We start from the raw sequence: 24667 nt of genomic DNA on the forward strand, positions 1-24667 counted from the left end.
TTATCAATTGCTGCAAGTATCTTCTTTCAGTGTGTGGCTTGCTTTTTCACTCCGTTTGTTGTTTTTTAAATCAAAGCATAAGTTCTTAATTTTAATGCACTTGAACTGTCATTTTCCACCACGGCCCGAGTCGCTGAGCCCGCCTTCCTGGCAGAGCGCTGCGTGGTCACAGCGGGGGTCTGGGGAGCAGAGGCTGCGGGCGCTCCCGGGGGTTGGAGGGGAGAGCTGGGCGACTTCAGCGTGGGGAGGTGCCGCTCGAGGGGCCGCCAGGCTGCGCGGGGAAGGAGGGCCAGGAGACCGCGGGGGTCCTCGGCGCAGACTGGAGCCGCAGGCACCGCGCGCAGCCCCAGCCTCGCCGAGACCCCGCGGGCCCAGGAGCGAGAGGTCTGGCGCCCAGAACCAGAGGGGGTCGGCGGGAGCAGGCGCCGCCTCCAAAGGACGCCCTCGCTCTCCCGCAGGCGCTGGCTCCAGACTCTGACCAGGCAGCTGGGGGCGTCTCTGCGGAGCTGAGCCGGGGTAGGGCCGGGCAGCCCAGAGGATCAGAAAAGGGTTTTCTCCCGGGGTTGCGGGTTCTTTGGCCAGCAGCGCCCTCCCCGGCCGGGGCCGCCCACCCGCAAGCCCCGCCCCGAAGGCTGGAGCTTCCCTGGGGGTGGGCGAAGCCGAGGCCACGCCCCGAAGGGGGGAGCGGCTTTGGGGAGGGACCTGGCCGCCCTCAGGGCTCTAGCGCCAAGTTCAGAGCCACGCGTTGTGCTCTTGGCCGGGAGGAGGCTGTGCTGCCCCAGCACCTCTTGCTCCACATCTCCAGAGAGCCCAGGTGAGGCGCGCCCTCCTGTCTGCAGAGACAGAGCCGCGAGCGGGCGCGGGCGGCGCGATCCATCTCGCTTCCACTGCCTTTCCCCAGGACAAGGTTGTTGAGTCCTGCCTTTGACTGTGGGGTCCTTTCCTTCCCAATGTCGCCAGCTTCCTCTAGCTCTCTCATGTCGTCTCCGAGTCCCATCCCCGTTCCTGTTCCCTTTCTCCTCTCTCACTTTTTCTCCTCTATCTCTTCTTTATTGTCTTCCTGTTTTCATTTCCTTCCGTGTCAGTCTCTCTCCCTCTCCCTCTTTTCCTCTCTTTCTTTATCCTTCTCCCTCACCTTCCCCCTCTCCCCGCTGTTTTTTCAGCACTCAAGAATTCTGCCTATGATTTTTTTTTTCTCCTAGGGTGACTTTCAGGCTGCAGTTGTTTTCATCCCTCCCTCTGCCCCTCCCGGGATTTATCGTGTATTGCTCTGTTATTCTCAGCCCAGGCTTGCGCTGGGCAGTAGGGTAAGAACCATGCATCAGCCCCAGATCCTTTCTCCAACAGATTATATCCAAAGATCTGGACGTGTAACCTGTTCACTGCCTTTCCTGGGAAACAAAACAAAGCCAAATGATCACCTTATAATGAGTTTTTAGAATGAGCTGAAAGAACATACCTAGTTTTAGAGGCAAGGGGTTGATTGAATCCTTTCCTTGACATTTTGCCTTTACTAATAGACACAGACAGCACAGCAGGAAGCTAAGCCTTGCAGAAGCATTTAAGGGGAGTTCCTACCCACACCTGCCTTCTGGGCAGGCTATGCAATGCCAGGTGCAGGGGAGGGAGGGGACAGGATTCAGAGCAGGGTTGTGGGAAGACAGTGGGAGGCTAGAGCTTTGCACCTGAAACATGAGGGTGCCTGGAAATAAGAAATTAACAGTAAATTTCTAAAATATGTAGTTGCCAATGCCCCTGATGTACAGAAATGAACTTACTTAATTACTCCTGAGGGAGACATTAGGCATTTTATGGCAGTAATTATGGCATTTGAAATTAATGATTTTACGTACATTAAATAGGAGGGCCAAGGGGAAAATATTTCCTGTTAGTATCAAAGATTGTCATAGATGCATGAAGGATGAACTCTAGAAAATCAAGCCTCATTCATTTTTGAGGGATAAAATAGAACTATATCGAGGCAATTTTTTGTTTCTTGGTTAAAATGTAATCTTATCAGAGATATGTGATTTAATTTTTAATATTTATGACACATAATATTTATGTGTTCAAACACACACAAATACATAATATATGTGCACTAAGTTATGAAAGAGCCCTTGTTTGTTTGTAAAGATCTTAATTACCAATAAAGCTTGAAGCTTTTGCTTCTTGGAAATAATTTAACATGATATTGTAGTTTATTATGACCTTTAATGAAAATTCAACTAATTTACTTTCTATTGATACAGAAATGGAAATTTGGCCATAGATAAATCACACAGAATTAAACAGAAATTAAGTATGATGAGGGTATATTGCAGTGTGTTCAGTGAAAGAATTTGCATGTGCTAGATATTTTGGACAAATTCATAGGTATGTGCATGGAACTGTGATTTGTGAGGTTCTTTTCTGGTTTAAAAAGTTAAATTGCCTTTTATATCTAATCCCTGATCCCCAATATGTGAGGATTCTGGGGGGAGGGGTAAAAGACTTTGCAAATGATTTAGAATCATCATGTCTGCTTTGCTTGGCAGATTTCTTTTCAGGTATCCAAGAGGTGGCAACTTTTGTTTGAAACATGTAATCACACCAATTATTTTTTTAAAAAAAGATGAATTTTAATATTTTTAAACTGATTGTTCCTCATCAGTGGTCAGTGTCTTTGTAAGAACATCATTGTCTTTTTATCCTTAGATGATGCTATTGTTGGAACCTGGGAATGTCGGAAGGAGTAGCTGAGGTAAAATCGTGGACTTTTTCCCTGAAGGCTGCCAGTGGAATTGGGACCACCGTCTCAGGCTCCACCTTTATTCTCTAGTTGTATTAGGAAAAGAGTTGCTGTTCCTTGTGCTCTTGCTACCTGGCATGTACAGAGCCCTGTTGAGTCCTGTCCGTGAGTGCCTGAAGTGAAGATCACTGTTCTTGTTTTATGAAGAGATGGAGGCCCAGAGTATTTGTCTGAGGCAGGTAGTAGCAGGGCTGATTTGGAACACAAGTTGTGCCCTGGAGCCTGAGTGACCAGGGCTAATTCAGTCCCGTTATGTGACTTCCATGTTGCTGCAGCCCTGGCACATGTAACATCTAAAATATCACTCCACACAGCACCAGCCATTGCCTATTGGCATTGTTTGGCAGAACACTGCTCCCTGTTCTGCGTCCTGGCCATACTCAGTCATATCCATAGCAGACTCTCCATCTGCACAGCAGGGCCCCACTGAAGCACTGGATCTGCCCTCTGCTTTCACTGGCCCTGCTTCTGCACAGTCTCAGGCATCTGAGTGGGTGATGAGATTGCATCCATCCCTATGAGGGTCCGCATGGCCAAGTTACGTTGCACTAGAGCCGCTCTCCCTGCTTCTATGGGTACTGGCTGTGTCCGTAGTCTCCTGCACTTAACTTTCCTGGAATGCAGCAGGCATTGCTGCTAGAGGCGTCTAGGCATAGCTGGCCACAGAGCCTGTAGGGGTTGACCAGGAATCTCTCATCTCCCCAGTGCCACCAGTCAGCCTCTGGGAAAGCCTGGATCACCTTCAGTGTTTAATTTCCTCAGTGTACCAGAGCCAGGAGAATTCCTGGAAACAGGTGTATTCCCTCTCTTAGGAAACCCCAGGACCTCACAATCCAAATGCAGAAAAGGCCCATAGATGATTGTCCTCTGGAATCTTCCAGAAGGGTGTGGGAAGCTTCTGCAGAGACTAGGGACACTGAAGGATTAGAAGACAGGAGGCATTTTCTGCTGTTGTATGTTTTAGCTAAAGAGAAAGGCAGATGCAGCAAAGCACTGCATGGGGGAGTTGGGGGTACATGGTGTCTCTGAATAAGATCTGGTGCCTGACCTGCAGCTCAGAACAGCTTGAGGCTGGCTAGTTGGCTTGGGTTAGGGAGTGACTTCAGACATCTCAGGAAAAAGAGGTTATCCAGCTGTTTGCCAAGAGTTCTTTCTTCTGTACGTGTAGTGGGAAGGAGAAAAATGCCCAGGCTGTTTGGTCATTCATTAAACACCGTTGTGTGCCGGTCCCTGAGAGCTCAGGAGTAATGGGAAGGCCGCCATGGGGTGGACTCTATCCCTTTGCACTCAGTGCAATAAGAAGTGATACCCCTAATGTTTACTGAGACAGGTTTCTTAGCACTTTCTCTATATTCATTCTTCTAATCTTTCCAGCAACCCAGTGAAGAAAACACCAAGGTCACCCTCTTTATAGATCAGAAAACAGAGGCCTGGAGAGGACCCACACCTTGCCCAAGGTCACAGGTTGGATAGAGCAGAGCTGGCCTCTGATCCTGGAGCCCGTGCACTTAACATCTATGTGGACAGAAGACTCCAAGGTTACCTGAGACAACCTGGTTAAGGTATAGACAGGTAATGTGGGAGAATGTGGCCAGTGGTTCCTAGATGAGTGAATGATCAGTGTGCGGTCAGGGTCCAGAGGATGGGTGATAAACTGAGAACCGCAAGCTCTTAACACCGTGGGGTGTGTGAGGCTTCATCTCCCAGGATGCAGCACCTGCTGAGTTGGGCAATAGGGGACCCTGGTTGATGGCCCAGCTGGGTTGGGAGCCTTGGGGAGATGTGCTCTGTGTTGGTGAGGAAGGCCAGCAATGGCTAGATCCCCTGTAGACTTGGGGAGCTCAGTTTCAGAAAGTTTCAAAGATCATCACTTGATTTCCGTGATTCACGGGATCTGAGGGCTCTGAAAGTGGTGGGTTAGTCCTGGAATGAAATCTGTTTTTTTTTCAAGTAGGAAAGACATGGGGTGGCAATGAGAGACGTCTGTGTGGCTCAGAAAAATGTCTTGCTGAGGTCAGAGGGACAAGAGCCAAGGAGGACAAGAGGAGCCCTTCCCAGGACACTCACAATGACAGAGTGACAAGGGCCAGTAAAGAGTGTCAGGGGGCGAGAGCCCGGGTGTGAACTGAGCCTACTGAGGAGAGTTGACGACCACAAAGCATCTTTTCATTTCATGTTCAGAGCCAGGAGAATAGGGCTTCATAGATCCATTGCCATCTAGGGCAGCTGGTGTCTGTGAAGGGGAGGAAGGTGCAGCTGCACTGTGCCCACAGTGGTCTGGACAGAGGAGGGTCTGCAGGTGCAAAGGGCGCAGGCGGGTCCTCGGAGGAAAGCAGGAGCCAGGCAGCGCTGGGCTGCTGTGTGTGTGCTCAGGGCCCTGACCAGAGAACGCCCTGGCCAGGGCATGGTGTGACCTGGAATGAGATCCCCCATCTGAGGTGCTGTCTGAGAGGTGTTAAAGATAAAGCCTGGAGGTGGATGAGACTCAAATCTGATGTTGGCCCTGGGAAAGATCCTAGAGTAAGAAAAAGGTTGTGAGTCTGTAGGCAAAGGAGAGACGTGCATGAGGAGCTGGCGGGGGCTCCCTGGGAACAAGTCATGCCAGACTCATGTCATTTTCCACCTTGCAGGTGTTCGGTCTGGCCCTTGTTCTGTTGGGGTTCTGGAGGACATCCTGTGCCCTGGCCTGTCTGACCTTACTCCATGCAGTGCTGATGCATGTGACAACAGTGACCCTCGCCGGTCCCGGGTGGGACGAAAGGTCCCCAGATAGTTCCCAGTTTCATCTCCTCATTTTCTCCATCCTCCTGCTCCTTCTTATTAAGATCTGGATGTTAACATTGATGGATTGTGAAGCTGGGTGGGATATTTAATTCAGCAGTTGGCGGTATCCAGATCCACAATGGTCTCTAAAAGCTGAGATGCTGCCCTGAGTTTATCAGGATGGCATTTGGCAGATTGGAGATAAGTGCACCTGAACTGAGACACGTAGCTTCCCCCATATGGTTTTTATGAAAATGAAATGAACAAGGTGCCTTATTTCATTTATTAATACCATTGTTTGTCATGTAGAACTTATGTAGCCGATAAATGGTGACTCCTATTCTCATACTCTGAAGCATCCTGATAGCAAGTGTTCCATCCTGCTGTAAAGGAGATTGACTTCATCCCATTAGTCATACACGGGAAGGTCTCAGATGGGCTGGAGAGACAGCTTAGCCCAAGCCCATTTTACAGATGGAAACCGGGGTCACAGAGAGGAGTGATGTTTCTGCCTCTGCCTCTTTGGGAGACACTGGCTGACATTAATCTCTGACGTCAGGCACCACCTCTGAGGAATCCACTCAAAAAGGGCATCAGGAGTGGTGCAGAGCCTGCTGCAGCATGTGGTTTGCATCCTCTCCATGCGACAAAGGACCTGGACTTCCAGAAGTCACACAGGGTGGTTTGCAGGGCAAGGCAGGGTGGTGATGTTCCACAGGAGCTGGTCAAAAACTTGTGACAAAAGGGCACGCTGAGGTTTTGTGTTCGCTTTACTTGCTTTCTCTCTGATTTATCCTGTGCTTTCACTCTGTGAGAGAGTTGGCCTCTGTCTCATCTCCTTGAGAGCTCCTGCAGGAAGTGACTGGACACAGGTACATCCTTTCATGGGTGGGCAGGAAGCAGGGAGAGGAAGAAGCTGATTTGGCCCAGGTTATATTTATGCATAGCAAGCCATGGAGGCCCCATTGAATAAGGCTCTCATCCACTCCTAGATTCTCCCTGAACCCTGGGATAAATATTTTCTAAGGATGAAAATTCTGGAATGCTGAGTGGGGTCTGGCTTTGCCAGTACCACTCACCAGCGAAGGGGGCACTTGGAAGAACTTGAGTTCTGGTTTCCAGAACTTGAGGGTGGGGCTGGTGAGGGTGGGTAGAGATGAAGGCCTCCCAGCTGGCTGATGCCACTTCCCCATGGGTGGCATCTTCACATGTGGTCACTGCATGTCTTCCCTTCCATACCATGGGCACTTCCAGGGTGAGACTGAAAGCTGGTCCACCCATGGGTGTCCAGTTTGGCACAGGCAGACAGTTCACAAACCTCTGACAGGGGAACAGAGGAGAAGCGAGTGGATTAATGTGTGGGGAGAACCAAGAGTGAGCACTTCTGGTGAGTGGAGATGAGGTTACACATGCTGTCTCTAGGGGCAGGGCCAGGTGGTGAGGTGACTGCCCCCTAGTGTGCGGGTGGGGGCCAGGCACAGCCAGACCCATCCTGCCTAGCCTGCATGTGCATTGCTCCAACGTTTGTCCTTCTGTGCACCTATGCCTGCAGAGCCCCTGTCCTCAGGTGCCTGAAGTGGCTTGGCACTCCTGAGGGTCAAGAGAGAAAATGAGTATGGCAACTAGCAAGGAAGGAAAACTGCCTTCAACCATGGTGCAAGCACAGTCGAATTAAGTCAGAGCTGGCAGGCGAAAGTCCTGTGTGCTCTGTGAATGTGGCAGCTGCTGCTAGATGCTGACAGGTGCAGGGGCAGGGCTGAGCCAGCGCCTCTGGGTGGCAGCCGTATGTGGTGTGTGTGTGTGTGTGTGTGTGTGTGTGTGTGTGTGTGTGTGTGTGTGTTCCATGAGAGAGTCCTGGAGGCATAACGCTCCAAGCTGAGGTGAGTTGTCACATCCATAGCAATCAGGATTCTTTGGATGCAAACCACAGCGACAGACTCTGGCCAACTTTGTCAAGAAGGAATTAATTAGAAGGTTATGATGGCAGGTAGATCACAGTGTCAGAGGGATAACTGGAGAAATAAGCTCAAAAAAGACCAGGATTGAGCTATTCAGAGAGTTCCAGTACCAGGCACACATAAGCAGCTTCTCAAACTGAAACTGGGTTTGGTGAGGAAGGATGCTGAGTAGCATAAAACAGAACCAAGCCATCTGACTGCTCTTGTCATAGAGATTGTGTATTCCTCCTTTCCTGTCAGCTGGTTTAAAAACCTGGGGCAAAGGGGGACCCTGCAGTCCACCCTACTCTTCCTGAGATGCCCTGTGGGGGCTGCAGAGATAGATCAGACATGGGCTGTCTCTTCCCCACGGACCAACAGAACAAATGAATGACTGTCTCCCCCAAGAGATATGGTCTGGCTCCCTGTGGCTAGACCATGTGGTCTTACCCATAAACAGTCCTCACAAACACTCTCGATTTACGTCTAACCCACTCTTGTCACTGCCTGGCATTTGTGTGTGCCGTTCTCTCTGCTCTCTCTTTTCTTTGTATCTGTCTGCCCTTTGGAGGCCTCCTGCCTCTTCCAGGAGGGCCTCTCATTGTTCTGGTGCCAAGAATTAGAAAGTATATGGGGTACACGCTGTGGTGTGCTGGTAAGTGTTTAGCAACTGGTTCTCAGGGTGTAGCTCCAACATGAATTTTGGGTGATATTTTAATTTACAATAAAGTGTAAGACGAAAGTGGAACAATGAACATGTGTCAGAACTTCACTTGTTTGTCAGTGATCTAAATAACTTCTTTTGTAAATCACATAATAGTTTCAGAATACTGGAAGAATAGTCCCTTAGCTTTTTGTGAGCTATTCACAATATAACAGCTATTGACAAGACAACAATTTCAGTTTAATCTGCATTATTGACAATTTTTTTCCCATTACTTTCTTAAGTCCAGACAATGAACAAAACAAGAAATCAAGCCTTGATTTATAGCATTTCCATAAATGATCCCATTCTGACTGATTTCCTGATTTATGGCCACTCACGATATCCCTGGATGTGGTGTGAGGAGGAGTGGACAGTGGCAAGCCCCTGCACCAGCAGACATAGCGGCGTCCACAGTGTAGGCAACGGGAATGTGTAGTAGAATGCCTAGAAAGTGATGGGTTCTGAGTATGTATTACCTGTGTTTTTAATACAATTTCTATGACTGTAAGTTTGTATAATTTAGTTTTGAATAATGTCTGAGTTAAAACAGCTAACTCTAAACATTCCTGATCATCTCACAAGCCAATGTGAGCCGACTCCAGCACACCACTGGCCACATGCCAAGAAAATCAAGTTGCAGGCAGAGAGGAAAACCTTCAGACAGAGTTGCATGGCTGTGTCCTCTCAGTTTCCTCAGGGGGTGAGCTTTATTAAGTGCCACAGTAACAGATACTGTCATTGGTTCAATCAACAACCATTTCTAACCCCATCTCACTTGGTTTTCCTGCACTGCAGAGGTTGGGAAGCTGAATCCATGTTTCCCAGACTGCTTTGCATCCAGGGTACAGGCCTTTGACATAGATCCCCACAAGCAGCCAGGTACATCACCCAGTCCTGGCTGTGCAGTCGAGTCCCATGAGCTGAAGTCTTTGGCAGGAAGGTGATGTCTGTCATTCACAGTGGCAGGGACATCTGGTCTTGTGGGGTGGCTGTGTGTGGTGGAGTTTGTAGGAGTTTGATCCCTTGTGATAGGTGCTGATAACCAGCAGAGTTTCTACTAGACAGTGCCAGAGCATGGTCAGGCTTTTTTTTTCTGGCTATCCTGACCCTTGGAGAGCACCCAAACTTGGTCTGTGGCTCTCATAGAGATTTAATGAGCTGCATGATACCCTTTAATAAGTTCCTTTCTGTTTAAACTACCTGGGTAGAGGTTGCTGTCTGCAGCAAGGAAGTCCTGATTGCTGGAACCTAAGGGATATGAGAAATCACTGTGGAGTGTCAAGGTAACCAGGGATCTGCTCCTGGGACCTATTAATCTACCTCTTTTAGAAGGAGTCCGCAGTCCTGTTTGTGTCTGAATATTCATGAACGTTAGAAGAGCAAGTTAGTCTGGGTATGGCTATGGCTGACAGAAGTATCAGGCTGTTGCACAGATGATTATTAGATCTGCATTTTTTGCCCTTTAGCTTGTCAAAATAACGTCTAAAAAACTAGACTGATCACAAGAGATGCATCATAATGCCACATAAAGATATCACTCGGCGCCTTATGGTATTTAGGACCATAGAGGCCGCCTGGTCCAGCCTCCTCATTTTGCAGCTGAGCAAGGTCTTTGAAGGACAGGGACCTGTCCAAGGCCCTCTCGAAACACTGAAGCTGAGACTTATACCCGAGCGTCTTAACTTTTGCCCACCCCACGCTGTTTCTCAGTCTTAACCAGCAAGCTTTCCTTGTTATTTTGGTTTGTCTTATGTCTAGGTTTGATTTGGCAGCACGTTTCAACATCTGGTGAAGGCATGGGAATAAAACAGTATAGGTGGGTGGAACACCTAAGAGCAGAATGTTTGGTGTTCTCTTAGGGTATATTGGGCAAGGCCTGCTGGGCCGTCCTACCTCACCATGCTGCCTGCGTTTATTCAGTTAAGAAAGTGGCACAGTTTGTATCTTTGAGAATGCAAGTATTTTAGTTAGGAGAGCGATGTTCCGTCTATGGAAGACTTTGCCTGTCTCCATCATAGGCTTGGAGAGGGTGTCCCTTGTCCCAGCAGCATGGCTCTGTATAGTCATTGATTCTTTTGTTTACTTCTCCATGTCCTTCATTTTGTTCCTGTCCCTTGACCACAAAGAAATAAATGAACATTCCTGAGGCACTGACATGGGCCGGGCGAGGTGGGGGCCTCCTTCTGGATATTATTATCCTGTTTAAATGCATTATTTTCCCACTCATTTCACGACTGCCCAATATTGAGAGAAGTTACATTACACAACTGAAGCTCCATAATAAATGCATGGAGGTGAGATTCGAACCCACGTCTTTCCCATTCTACTTTTTGTGCCTTTCTGTTTTATTTTGCTTCTTGGTATTCCTGTGTATTATTGATAGTCTGAAGCTTGGTAATAGATGCAATAGTCATTAGAGTAAAGCAAATACAGTATCGTGCTCTCTGGAGGATAACAGGGACATTTTTGTTTAATTGCTATTTTGATTGTTCTTTTAAGAGTGTTCTCGAGGAAGGAAAACAGAGGGAAAGACCAGCAAAGCTCACTGTGTCTAACTTTTGCCATATTCATGGACCTAATTTCTTATTTGCCAAGCCATACAAGCTTTATTTTTGAGACTCTTTGAGAGTGGCTGAGTTCTGCATACTTGCTGGGGTTGGAAAAATCTGGTGTGATGGGGGTCAGTGGCTCCATGACATGCCAAGGTGGAGTAACCACAGAACTCAGTCTGCCATAGGTGTGGCCTCCTTCCTTCCTCACATCTATGTCAACACCTGGCAGGAGGTGCCTGATTCCAGTGGGGATGAAGCAGCCTCTGCCCATCCCTCCCACCCATCAAGAGCCTTGGACACACATGAGGTAGAACCCGCAGATGGTGGCTGCCAGGGGAGTGTGTCCACCTCTTACTTGGGCCAGGCGTGTGGCAGCTCACTGCGGCAGGTGTCCCGTGGGCGAGGTCGGTGCTCTCCTGATGTCTTTGATATTTTTCTTTATCTGGCCTAGTCTGAAACCAGTACTTTCCCCTGCCTGTGACCCCTGACTTCATTTGCAAAGTTTTCTCACGCACTTTCTGAAATTTTCATGACAGAGAGCCCTGGAGAAATTTGGGGCAGTGATAGAGGTGGAAGAACGTTTAGAGCTAGGAATCTTTATGCATTTTCTCTGTTTTCTCCTTCTCTTTATTTTTTTTCTTGACCTATGCTTCACACTGGTCTCTGTCTTCTCCATGCTCAGAAAGCAGAGGAGGCTTGAGCTTCCAGCAAAGACCTTGCCACATATTACTGGAGACAGGCCAGTGCATGGCAGGGGTGGGTGGGGAGGGCCAATAGGAGAGTGTCCCTCCCCTGAGCATCACTGGCTCTGTTCTCGGCCAGTTACTCTTTGTCCCCACATTTTAGGTTCTCTTCCTAAATTCAAGCATGGGCAAGGCCAGGGCTGCTATTTCAGGACTGCGTCCAGCCCTGAAGTTTTCTCTGGGCCTCCACAGAGGACCTTCCTGCTCTGAATTCCACATGCATCCTCCAGGCCACACCACAGGCCACACTACACACTCACCCTACTCTCCAGCCGTTTCCAACTACTTAGAATTCAGTGTAGAGAGTCACCAGTCTTACGTAGACTGGAGCCTCGCACATAGTAGGTGCTTTGTGCATGTTTACTGAGTGAATGAACAGAAAATGAAATGCACTTTGCCTAAAAGCTGATCTGATCTGATCTGTGTGCCCAGGCACCCTTCTTCCGAAGCTCTCCTTTGGTTCCTGTGGCCCAGGGAATGCTCAGTTCCAGGCTTGGCAGAGGTGAGGTCTCTCTAGGCGGTGTGAAACAGACTGTGAAGCCCCTATGAGAAACAGCCTGCCCGCTGGGCAGGCCCCTCCGCTCCTAGGACACTCCGGCCAGAACACTCCAGTGTGGGGCCTAGGACTCCTCTTTTCCAAGGGAGAGTAGACAGCAGGGGGAATTCACCTCAGAATTATTTTCTGGAGCAGTTACGAAAGTAGCATCTCTGAAGTCACAGAGGCTTCAGCTCCACTGGGCTGTGAAAATCCCTTACAGAATTCTGACCCCAACCAAGCAGAAAAGGGCACTGCCCCCTTTAAAACAGTTGACTGCAGAACAAAACAAAGTGCTAAAATAAGACTAGTTTGAAAATATTGGAAAGTTAAGAAAAAACTCCGCCAAATTCCAATACTAGCATCATCATAGTATATAGCATATTACATATATAGCATATTATATGGTATAGTGTGTATACATCCTATGTATACTATATGTTATACAGAGTACGTACATAGTATAAATTATTTTTCACATATTGCTTTGGTATGTTTTCTTTCATGTTTCTGTTTATTTGGTAGATAGGCTTTTTTCCTGTTTTGTTTTACAACATGTTTATATCTGACACTAACATTGTATTATAAATGTTTTTTCCCATACTATTGTATAGTCTTTATAGCCACACTTAAAACATGAATCATTTATTTCTAAAAACAGTCAGGTCCATTTTATTTTGGCTTCTGGATCCTACCCCTCCCCGGACACTTTCCCACTGCAGAACTGTGTTAGGCTCAGTTCCCCAGAGAGCCCTCAGGTTCTCCACACCGCAGGCCCCATGCAAGCTTCTTGTGAACCCTGGGCAGGCCCTTCTGGGTCCTCAGAGCTCAGTTTAGATGCCACCATTGCCTGTTTGCAACACTGGTGCATGTGCAGGTCCCTGTGTTCTGTACAACTGAACTCAGGACTGCCTCATCACCACCGTCACTACCGCACCTTGCACGGGACCTGCATGCTGGATGCTCTCAGTGAATGCTTGCGGAATGAACGGAAGAGGGAATCAATGAACAAATGACCTGGTGGTCGTTTTCTGTGTTTCCTCCTGGGGTTTTTCCTTTGGTGTATGCATTTTGTGTGTGTGCGCATAGAATAGGTAACACCAAATCTATAATCTTTTTGTCCTTTTGCCTCCTCAGCATTTGATCATAAGCATAGTGAGCATCACTGTCCAAGGCTGCACAGTGCTTCGTCTTGCATATGCATCCTGCTTTGTTCACCATGTCTCTGGAGTTATTCATTTACTTGCTTGTTGCTTTCACCACTATAAACCACCACTATAAACCATGATCAGCATTTGATCATAAGCATAGCGAGCATCACTGTCCAAGGCTGCACAGTGCTTCGCATTGCGTATGCGTCCTGCTTTGTTCCCCATGTCTCTGGAGTTAGCATTTACTTGCTTGTTGCTTTCACTACTATAAACCATACTTCATTTCCTTCTCCTGTTAGGCAGATCTGACCCCTCAGCCTTCTTCTCCCAGCCATGGTCAGACTGTTAGTCCAGCGCCTGAGGGAAGGTACTTTTGGAGTTCCAGGCCCTTGTGTGACCCCCACCCTTAAGGTGACTCTTGGCACCCACAGGCCAACCCACAGGCTGGTGGGCTATTCCCTAAGGAAAAACTGGGTGGGTTCTCACTGGGGTTAGAACTAGGGTCAAGGGGAGATAAGGAAATGGGAAGAGGCTGGATGCCCTTGGTGGGGCTTCATAGTTTGATCTTACTTCAGAGTTGGAAAGCAAAGCACACCCTTCAGCCACAGCTAGTAGTTTCCCCACCTGTGCCTGAGCTGTGGACTGGGCAGGGCCAAGTGCCTGGCAGGGAGCAAAGGGTAGGAGCAGGAGGTGGAGAAGCTAGGAGGCAGGCTGCAGTTGGCTCGTCGCCCTTCTCACCATGCGGCTGTCTCCTCCCTTGGCCCTGTGGGAATATGGAGGGCTCACATTCTCCTCTCTGTGCAGGAGCAGGTCATAGGCCACACTCTTTGGGAGGACAAAGTTGACTTCTTTCTAACAGTTGTTGTCCTGTCATTCATTCACTCCTTCATTCAGCAAAGGCTTCCTGAGCTCCTGTCCTCTTGCATGCATGATTAAGTACTGCAGATGTGAAGGTGAATTGACATATTTGGGTTCTTAGAGTTTGCCTTCTAGCAGACCACAAACAAGTAAATACAATGTTGCACGTGGTGCATGCAGGCCTTTGGTGCCCAGGACAGTGGTGGCATGGAGGAGGGAGTGTTGTCTGTGTCTGGGAGAACTGGGAAGCCTCAAGGGGAGGCTGTGCCTGAGGTGCATTTTGGAATGAGTTCACAGGTATGATGGGAATAAAGCTGTCCACATGTACTTGGGAGTTGGGGGAAGAGTGGGGACACATGACTCTCACAAGAAGCATGGCTCTGAGAAAATCGGAGACCGTGCAGAAGCTGACAGGGAATGTGATGTGGACAAAGGGGCCGCCAGGCCGGGAGGCAGGTCTGGTAACCCGAGGAGCGATGGGTTGACATTAGGGTCAGGACAGAGAGAGCTGCATGAGGAGCAAAGACCATGAAGTCCATGATCCTCCAACACAGCGGCCCTAATGCTGCGGCCTCCCTGTGCCCTCAACACTCAGCCAGGGCCAGAGGGAGCTTGAGCATGGAGCAGGGGCTGAGGGCACGTGGCTTCCTCATGATGGAGTCTACTTGTTGACAGATGACCCAGAAACTTCTGGAGGACCCGCAAGGCCCTAACGCAGTCCCCAGAGCAGGTTCTTTCCATTCACCTCCAGACCGTCCATTTCATGCCTGAGTAATCCCCAGGAACCACTTCTGACAGGGGAATCCTACATTTCTCTCTACTGAGCTGTAGGGGCTGCTGCCCATGGGCATTTTCAGCAGAGACCCCTGTCCCCACTCTGCCTCAGGGAGGTGGGCCCTGGAGGACGGTGCCATCCATGCTCCTTGTCTCCTCAGAGGTGGTGTGGTCAGCACACCCATCCCACAGACCGCGGAGGAGGCCTGAGCGTCAGGGTCCTGTCTGATGCCAGCTCATGATGCGCTGTGCCTGAGTGATGGATGCCCATCTCACTGCCTGTCACTTCCTCTCTCTGCAGGGCCCTGTGGCCGAGTGTGTCCAGCCCAGTGTCACAGGGAACTTCCACATCTCATGGCTGCTTGCTGGGCCAAGCCCTCCAGAACCCCAAACCCCCAAAGACTGATGGCTGCCAGAGTGGCCACCGTGCTTATCCTGTGGCCCCGGCCCTGGTGATCACCATGGCAGCTGGGAAGGGAGTCCCGTTGAGCCCATCGGCTGAAAACAGATGGCGACTTAGCGAACCTGAGCTGGGCCGGGGCCACAAGCCAGTGCTGCTGGAGAAGACAAACTGCCTGGGCCCTGAGGCTGCTGTGGGCAGGGCAGGCCAGGATGTGGGCAGTGTGGAGCTGGCACTGTTGGCAGCCCCAGGCAAGCCCCGACCTGGCAAGCCACTGCCCCTGAAGGCATGTGGGCAGCAGAGGCAGAGCGCCTTCACAGAGCTGCCGAGGATGAAGGACCGGCAGGTGGATGCTCAGGCCCAGGAGGGGGAGCACGATGACCCCACAGGCCAGCCTGGTGCCCTGCAGCTGACCCAGGACATCCCCAGAGGCCCAGCCGGCAGCAAAGTCTTCTCTGTGTGGCCCAGCAGAGCACGAGGTGAGCAGAGAAGCGCCTTTAGCAAACCAACCAAGCGACCAGCAGAGGGGCCTGGGCCAACCTCAGTCTTCCCTGCAGGGGAATGTGCAGACACCCTGGGGGAACTGTCTGGACTCCTCAACACCGCAGACCTCACTTGTTGGGGTCGACTTTCAACTCCCAAGCTTTTGGTTGGTGATTTCTGGAACCTGCAAACATTGCCACAGAATGCTCCACTCTGCAGCACTTTCCTGGGTGCCCCCACACTGTGGCTGGAGCATACCCAGGCCCAGGTACCCCCACCCTTGTCATCCTCCACCACTTCCTGGGCCCTCCTGCCACCCACCCTCACCTCCCTGGGCTTGTCCACCCAGAACTGGTGTGCAAAGTGCAACCTGTCCTTCCGCCTGACGTCCGACCTGGTCTTCCACATGCGGTCCCACCACAAAAAGGAGCATGCAGGGCCTGATACACATTCTCAGAAGCAGAGAGAAGAGGCCCTCGCCTGCCCTGTGTGCCAGGAGCACTTCCGGGAGCGCCACCACCTCTCCAGGCACATGACTTCTCACAGCTAACAGGTGGCTGCAGAGTGACCTGCTGGGTGCAGCAGGCAGCCTTTGGCAGAAGGGGGCTCCCTGGGCCTGCCTTGAGGGGGATGTCATGGTCCTTCGCAGAGCTGCCACCTTTGACATTCATAGATAAACAGCTCAGGCATAATTTGAAAAAGCCACACCTGCATGATGTGTTTTGAAGGAAATGAAGTCCTGAAATAAAGTGATGGGCTTTGCAAATCCAGGGTAAAGGCCCTAACAGGCACAGAGAGCGGGGGTGACTCCTGGCACACATCATGGGCTTTGGAGGCACACAAGCCTGGATTCAAATCTGGGCTCTTTCCCATACCAGCTGTGACCCCGGACAAAGAGCTTTAACCTGCTGAGTCCCCATTTTCTTGTCTGTGAAATGGAGATGATAACACTGTGTGTTAGGCTGGCATTCAGGTCACATGAAAGGTGTGCGGAAAGTGGCCAGCATTCTGCCTGCAGACCCTGAGCACTGAGTCAATGAGCTTTGTGATGATGTCTGTACTAGTCAGCTATTATTATTAACAAGATCTCCATGGCATACAAGCTAAAGCATCTGTCTCAGTCACGAGTCTGTGGGTTGGCTCAGGTTAAGCTGAGCTTGGCTGGGCTTGGCAGCGAGTCTCAGATTTGATCAAGTCATGTTCGTTTTCTTCTTCGGCTGGTGGGCTACCCAGAGCGAGCATGCTTCTTTCGCGGTTATGCCAAGAACACAAGAGGGTGAGTCTAACAAGCACACCTGAAGCCTCTGCTTGGGTCACATTGCCAATGTCCTCTCAGCCCATACAAGTGGCAGAACCAGGCCCAATACTGAGGAGTGGGAAAGCGTAGGCTGCCCTTGAGGAAGCTGAGACACGGGAGTGAGCATCCATCCCCTCCACAGGAAGGTGAAGAATTGGGATCGTAATTCCAGCCAACACCTGGTCCATAGTTCTTTACATTGCGAGTATATGAGTAGAGGGAAATAGAACCCCCTCCCCACCACCTACACACATGCCCTTTTACCTTCCAAGAATAGGACATGTGCAAAAACTAGGCTTCCAGATTGTGAAGCTGGGGAGCATTCTAGGTACCATTTATTATCTACTGCATTTCGGTCAGTAGCTATTGTAGGTACCCGCATCGGCCCTTGTTCCTAAGGATGTGAGGAGCCCAGGCTGTGCTCTTTGACATTGCACAGGTCAGTCTGCATGAAAGCCCTTTGTGGGGAGGCCAGTGTCGTTTTTGCACTGGTTTCCACCTCACTGTCAGATATTGTTCTTTTGATGTGCAGTTTCCAGCCCTCCAATGAGCCCCCAGCACAGAGCTCAGGCTTGTGGCTGGGAATAAGCCAGGTGAGCAGGGGGGGATCTCAGCCAGCCTCCCAGACTACACCCCTTCTCTTGCTCTCCTCTGTCCACCCTTCCAGGCAGCAGCACTCCCACCTGGCTGCTCTGATGTCCTCGCTGCCTCCATTCCTGCCTCTCACCATGCACCCATCCATTGTCCACACACACACAACCAGATCATCTTCTGAACGTGTAACTCAGATGATGCCTCCAACTCTGTGGCTGCCCTTCACACTTACAGGCCTAAGGACCCAGCAGGACCTGTCAGCTGCTTCACAAACAAGTCCTTGCCTGTTGTTAATTGCAAACACTCATTTCACGTCCCCGTGTGCCACGCAATAGCATAAGCACTGGAAGAATACAGATGTTATAGTGAGTCCTATAATAGCCCTGGGAGGCAAGAGCTGTTTCCTTTCCATTTCTACAATGAGTCAATTGCAGGTGATGCTATAACACTTTCAGTGTTTCTGACACTCCCCTGAAGCTATGCCTGCTACCTTCATGGGCTGAGCTTGCCCTTATGAGGCCCATAGGTGGCAGTGGGCAGAGGCCACCCCGCTATACCACCTTGCTGCTGTTCTGCTGTCTGCTCCCGTGTTCTGACCGCAGCTCTCATGCCGTTTCTCAAGCCTGGGCTTCATTCAGCATTTTCTCTCTAGCTCTTCGTGGTGCCACTCCTGCTGTGGTTCCACAGGGCTTCTTCTCACAGGTCAGCTCCTTAGAGAAGTCTCCCAGATTCCCTGTAAAGCAGTCCTGCAGCCTCTGTCACTCCCATCCACATCACCCTGTTGCTTCCTTCACAGCATGTCTCACCCTCTGCAACCATCTTTCTGTTTGTCGTCTTGTTGATTTGCTGCAGCCACACTGTCAGCTCCTTGGGGGTAGAGATTGGTTTGTTTACTGTGCATCCCTGGTGCCTAGAACAGGGCATGGCATACTGTTGGTGCATAATAAATATTGTGGAAATAATTTCTGTGTGAGAAGCTGGGTCTGAATATGTGTGCAATCTTCCTTTGGCTGTGGAGGGTCGCAGGAGGCTGCCATGCAGCTGGAAGCCTCCATGTGTACTGAGCTTCCTTCACCTATGCTGTCTCCCTGGCCTGGCAAGGGATTGAGTGAGTGGGTCCATTTCCATTCATTTATTCAGCAACCCTGGGCACTTTGAGCTGAGCCTCAAAGACAAGTATGTGCTGGTGATTTGGTGATGCAGGCAGGGGAGCAGTGGCTCAGGAGAAAGATCAGTCCAGAGTCTGCAATTGTGCCAGGGTGTGAGGAGGAGATGGAGGGGCAGGGTAGGAGGGCCTCACAGGAGAGCAGTTTGGACCGAGGGGACTGAGGGCTTGGCTCTGAGAGGCACTTTGGGGATGCTCTCCAGCTGCAGTGGGGAGTGTGGCCTGGAGGAGGGAGCCTGGACCCCCTGAGCTCATTGTCTTCCACATCTAGAAGAGGGAAGGGTGCTCCCTACAGATGCCAATAAAGCATCATCATTCCCATAGGGACACTGGGAGGTCCCTTGCTCACTAAGACAAGGAAAGCTCAGCCTTGCCGGCCCCTTTAGGTGCTGTGTGGGGGTATCATTTACACACAGAGAGGCTGAGCACAGAAGGCAGCTGAAGCTACAGGAGCCTCCCTGTGTGCTGTCTTGGGTGAGGCAGGAAAGGGCAACTCAAGGTCTCGGCATGAGACCCCACACTATGCACTTGACACGCAGCAGCCGGGAGGCAGATTGTTATTAATAATTCCCACCTACTGCAGATGACATTAAACTCCAAGAGGTCAAGGACATTCCTAAGACCATGGGCTCAGGAGCATCAGTGCAAGAATAAGACTCCAGGACCCCAGATTGAGCTCGTGTCCTTTTCAGCCTGCCACCTGTCTGCCCAGTCCAGTGTGGTCATGTGGCATTGTGGATGGTTCAGGAACTGGGACAGCAGCACATGTAGGCTCCCTGTCTCAAATTTCAACTCATACCTGCTACTTGTAAACACACACGCTTTCCTATCTCCCTTCTCTCCAGCACTTCCACTATCTTGCATACTAAGTCTTTCACTGATTTATCTTGCTTACCGTGTCCCCTATCACTAGAATGTAAGCTCTGTGAGGGATTTTTGGTGGGTTTTTTTTTACCTACAGCATTGCTGGCATCTAGATAAATGTAGGCACATAGTAGGTGTTCAACAGACATTTGTCGAATGAATGAATGAGTGAGATGCCTGCTTCTGGCCTGGTACTTGCCACATCTCAAATCAGCTTCTCAGGAGGGTTTTAGGATCTATCAAACGCTGTGCACAATTGTCCTTCTCTGGCTTAATTGATTGGTTTGTAATTTCTGTGAAATCTCTTTGAAAGGCAGAAATACACCAAGACATGCAGACACTTAGAACTGAAGGGACTTTAGGTTTCTAGACCACCCCCTCCCTGTACAACACTGGACTTTGAGGTCCACAGACCTGAGCTGATGTGCTCAGCATTGCAGGGCAAGTGGTGGTGAGGTCAAGGTTAGAACCACTGAGAGGTCTGGACCTTGCCCCATCCACAATCTCTGAGGAACCTCGGCTACAACAAGTGACAGTTTACATTGCATGTGAATAGAACAGCCTCACGTGCAATTATTACTAACCTTGACCAGTTACACCATTCCCAAGCAGGATAGGCATTTAGGAAAACTTGAAGCTATAGAAAACAGCACACTATCTTCCCCCAACTCTGATTTTTAACTTGGATTTAATTTTGGTAAAAATGGATGTAGATCCAAATTGCTCAGAGCCATTTAAATGGACAAATTCAAAAGTGATTTGTGGAAGTGATGGGTTTACAGCTTGTTAATATTGTGGTCCCTAATTATCACCAGGCTGGGTTCCCAGAGTCTGGGAGTCAAATTCTCTCTTAGGCCTTCTTCGTTTCTGCCCTCCTGTATCTACTGGAGAATAGACATGTTAAATCATGGTTTTGCCCAAGCTCTCTCTAGCACTTCTATGGTCTGAATGTTTGTGTCTCCCAAAATTTATTTAAAGTCCTAACCCCTGAGGTAATGGTATTAGGAGGTGGGGCTTTTGGGAGGTTGGAATTAGTGCCCTTACAAAGGAGGCTGGGTGCAGTGGCTCACACCTGTAATCCCAGCACTTTGGGAGGCTGAGACAGGCAGATTATGAGTTCAGGAGTTCGAGACCAGGCTGGCCAATATGGTGAAACCCCGTCTCTACTAAAAATACTCACACACACACACACACACACACACATACACACACACACAATTAGCTGGGTGTGGTGGCGAGCACCTGTAATCCTAGCTACTTGGGAGCCTGAGGCAGAAGAACTGCTTGAACCCAGGAAGTGGAGGTTGCAGTGAGCCAAGATTGCACTGCTGCACTCCAGCCTGGGTGACAGAGGAAGACGCCATCTTGGAAAAAGAAAGAAAGAAACCCCAGTGGCTGAGCACAGTGGCTCATGCCTATAATCCTAGCACTTTGGGGGCTGAGATGGGAAGATTGCTCAAGGACAGGAGTTTGAGACCAGTCTGGGCAACATGGTGAGACACCCCTCTCTACAAAAAATGCAAGAATTAGCTGAATAAGGTGGTATGTGTGCCTATAGTCCCAGCTACTCGTAGGAGGCTGAGATGGGTGGGGTGGGTGGGGGAGTTACTTGAACTCAGAAGTTTAAGGCTGCAGTGAGTTATGATTGTGCCACTGCATTCCAGCCTGGGCAACATAGTGAGATCCTGTTTCTAAAAAATAAAAATAAACCGCAGAGACCTAGTTCCCTGCTTCCACCTTGTGAGAATGCAGCTTAAAGTTGCCATCTCCCAACTAGGAAGATGGTACCAAACGCCAAAGCTGCTGGCACCTTGATCTGGGACTTCCGAGCCTCTAGAACTGTGAGCAATAAATTTCTGTTGTTAATAAGTCACCCGGTTTATGGTGTTTTGTTATAGCAGCCCGAATGGACTAGGCAGTCGCCAGTTAAGAGTTGGCATGAGATGGTGCCACAATATATCACATCAGCAGGTATTGATTTTACAATCCTGGGTAAGAATTACTGTGTTCCTTAGATTCTCTACGTCTAACTGAATCAGCTCAGCACCCCATCCTGTGGTCCTGGTGAGATACTCACCCTGTCACTATTGAATTCCTAACCTGCCTCTCAAGCTCACAAAAGCTCCTCAATGCCCCACCTCAAGATTGTACCCTGTCACTTGGTGCCCCAGGGTGTCCCCTTGCCGTTCTGGCCAGCTTTGCCTCTATCCTCCATTCTCCTAGGATCTAGAGCCTTGGTGGCTTTCTGGTAAAGCTGTTGGTAGGCATGTGACCCAAAGACACTGAGTCGATGAGCAGAAAGTCTTGGCTGACCTCGCGGAACAGAGGAGGTTTTATCTACAGTAGCTGGAAACATGGCAAATTCTATCTTAATAAATTATCTCCCAGTGGCAGCCATTCAATTCAGATTTATAAAAGTCCTCAAAATATGCTAATGAGGCTAAACTAAGACATTCTGAATTCAGATTCATTTTGGTTCTCAATTTTAACAAAGGTCAACTTTTCTTTCTGTTGTTACCTGGGAGAGAAGTAAAACCACTACAAAGTTGGGCTCCTAGAATTCAACTTCTTGCCAATTCCTGCATGTCTAGGCCAGGGATCCCAAGCTCAAAAGTCTATTGAAGTAGACTAATGAGTGGATGGAACTGCCTGTAAGTGGAAATCGTGGGGAGCTCAGTGCCTGGGTGAAGACTGCACAGCCAGGCTGGATGCAGGCCTCGAGAAAGGCCAGAGTTCAGGTCTTTGTATGAAATTCGTTGTCAACTGACTCAAGAGTTTTGCAAACACTGATGGATAACCAAAGTGGCATGGATTCATGGAAGCATGTCAGTGGTGGTGATGGTTCAGGATTGCCACCAGCCAGTGACCCCTTAACTCTGTTATGCTCCCAGCTTTGGAACACGCCGGTGCTGGGCCTAGCACTTCTAACCTCAGCCGCACCACCCTGTTCCTGTGAGCACGGAGACAGAGTCCTTATCAGGGGTGAAAGTCAGCTACAGTAGCCCCCAGACCAGCCTTGCGCTCCTCATACCCCTGGAAAGTGATGGCGCCATCTGGAGGCAGCAGGCCTTCCTACAGGCCTCTTCCCTTGAAAGAGGGAATCACGCACCCTTATCATTTGCCTAATTTCGTTGTGTTTTTAGAAGTCATGTGGTAGGTCTACAGATGGCATAGCAAGATCAGAACCTCATAGAATAAACCTTTTATTTGAAAAATAAGCCGTTCTCCAACATGTGTTGGGTTGTGACATTTCCTAGGAGAGAAGTTTCAGAAACCGTTTTGTTTGTTTTGTTCTGTTTTTGGAGATGGAGCCTTGCTCTGTTGCCCAGGCCAGAGTGCTCGATCTTGAATCACTGCAACCTCAGCCTCCCAGGTTCAAGTGATTCTCTCACCTCAGCCTTCTGAGTAGCTGGAATTACAGGCACCTGCCATCATGCCCAGCTAATTTTTGTATTTTTGTAGAGACGGGATTTCACCATGTTGGCCAGGCTGGTCTTGAACTCCTGACCTCAGGTAATTTGCCCGCTTCGGCCTCCCAAAGTACTGGGATTACAGGCCTGAGCCACCGCGCCCGGCCCAGAAACCGGTTATGAAAGGGGTTAGGGGAGGCAGTGCCTGCAGGGAGAATGGGAGGGGTTCTCTACCGTTTTGTTTCCATTTATCTTGCCATCTCGTGTTTTCCTGGGGCAAGACGGAGGAAGCCACTGTTGTCTGATCCCATTGCTATTCTAAACTGCTTGGATTAGGAGGCTATTTTTAGTGCTGACCACCCTGGTCAGCAAAGCAGAGAGGGTACCTAGGCCAGGTGGCAGCTAAATCCCATAGGAACCAGGAGATGGGAGGTGGGTGCCCCCAGGCGGGGACCTTGGAGGTGGGTTTCCTGGCCCGGAGTGTGAACCGGCTGTGTTGCTTTTCTTTCTGAGTCACATCGTTTCACCGCATCACAGCTGCGTGGGTAACCAGGGCCCTCTGGCACACAGTCAGGGCCATCTACTGTGTGGGCCTGTGCGGGGCAGACATGGACACAGGAAGAGGAAGCTCCTCCCTTATTGCTTCAGTCCAGCCTGAAAGCAGCAGGCCCACAAGGGTCCCCACGTGGCCCCTTTGCATTCCCTATGGATGAAGCATATCACTGCAGTAGGCCCTGGTTCCTCCTTCCCTGGATGGGGGTCACCACGTCTCCAGCAAGGACTTGGAGGTGAAGGTTACCTTTTCCTTCCTCTCCTTACAGAGCCTGGCAGAGGCATGGCTTGTTGCTGACCAAGAGCACCTGGAAATGAGCCCCCAGCACCCAGAGTCACCACCCCCACCATGCCCCTTAGCTCTGTGCTATCAGTCCCTGGTCAGACTGCAAAGATGCCCATGAGTGGACTGTGCCCATGCCCTGCCCCTGCTGCTAACATCTGGTCCCCCAAGTCTTCTCTGGCGCCGGGGACCAGGTCTGAGACAGCTCTGTTTCCACCACTTGCCCTGTGGCTAGCCTGGCATCCTCAGGATCTGCCCTGGAGGGGAAAGAAAGCCAGGGGGAGATGGACCCAGTATACCCTGAGTTCCTTTCTCTACCCAATGGCTCTGGTTTGGCTGCCCAGAGTGCGGCCTGGCCTTTGATGGTGAACAATAGGGAAACTCCTAGGCCTGTCTTGCCCCAGAGAGCCAGCTTTGAGTCCCTGCCAGGGCCTTTATAATCCATTTATTGTACATGCTGTCACAACAGGGCTGAGCTGACTCCTAGGGGCACTCCAGCACCCCTGGATGCCAGTCAAATGAACCCCTGCTTGGTCCTGGTTGACTTACCTCTCCATCACATCTGCAAGAAGGACAGATAAATATGACCTTCCAGGAGTGTCTGCATCACCTAACAATGCCCTTCCAGTGAAGATGAACCCTTAGCTGCAGGTCAGGCCACAGAGTTGGGGCAGAGAGCTGTGTCAGGGATTTAGGCACAAAGCTGGGACCCCAAGACAAGGCAAAGAAGATGGCAGGCTGGGTGCAGAGCAGAGTGACATTAACTCAGGTATTAACTTACCTTGGGTCCTGATCATTGGTGGACACTG

At 50.0% G+C, this 24667-nt stretch overlaps 1 protein-coding gene across 7 annotated transcripts; it reads left to right on the plus strand.

The window, feature by feature from the left end:
* The first annotated feature begins 703 nt into the window (after positions 1-703).
* On the plus strand, positions 704-18546 carry ZNF488 (zinc finger protein 488). Of its 7 annotated transcripts, none has more exons than XM_011950323.1 (3): positions 748-814; positions 2698-2743; positions 15112-18546. In XM_011950323.1, exon 3 carries the CDS (start codon positions 15272-15274, stop codon positions 16241-16243), a length of 972 nt encoding a protein of 323 aa, XP_011805713.1. In that variant the 5' UTR covers positions 748-814; positions 2698-2743; positions 15112-15271; the 3' UTR covers positions 16244-18546. The 7 variants fall into 7 exon arrangements, with proteins under 7 accessions (XP_011805710.1, XP_011805713.1, XP_011805712.1 ...); XM_011950322.1 differs by lacking the exon at positions 2698-2743 and adding an exon at positions 1203-1307 and having other exon boundaries at positions 754-814; XM_011950318.1 differs by lacking the exon at positions 2698-2743 and adding an exon at positions 5422-5540 and having other exon boundaries at positions 754-814.
* The last annotated feature ends 6121 nt before the right edge of the window (positions 18547-24667 follow it).

Source organism: Colobus angolensis, unplaced genomic scaffold (genome assembly GCF_000951035.1).
Source record: "Colobus angolensis palliatus isolate OR3802 unplaced genomic scaffold, Cang.pa_1.0 Scaffold306, whole genome shotgun sequence".
NCBI lineage: Eukaryota > Metazoa > Chordata > Mammalia > Primates > Cercopithecidae > Colobus > Colobus angolensis.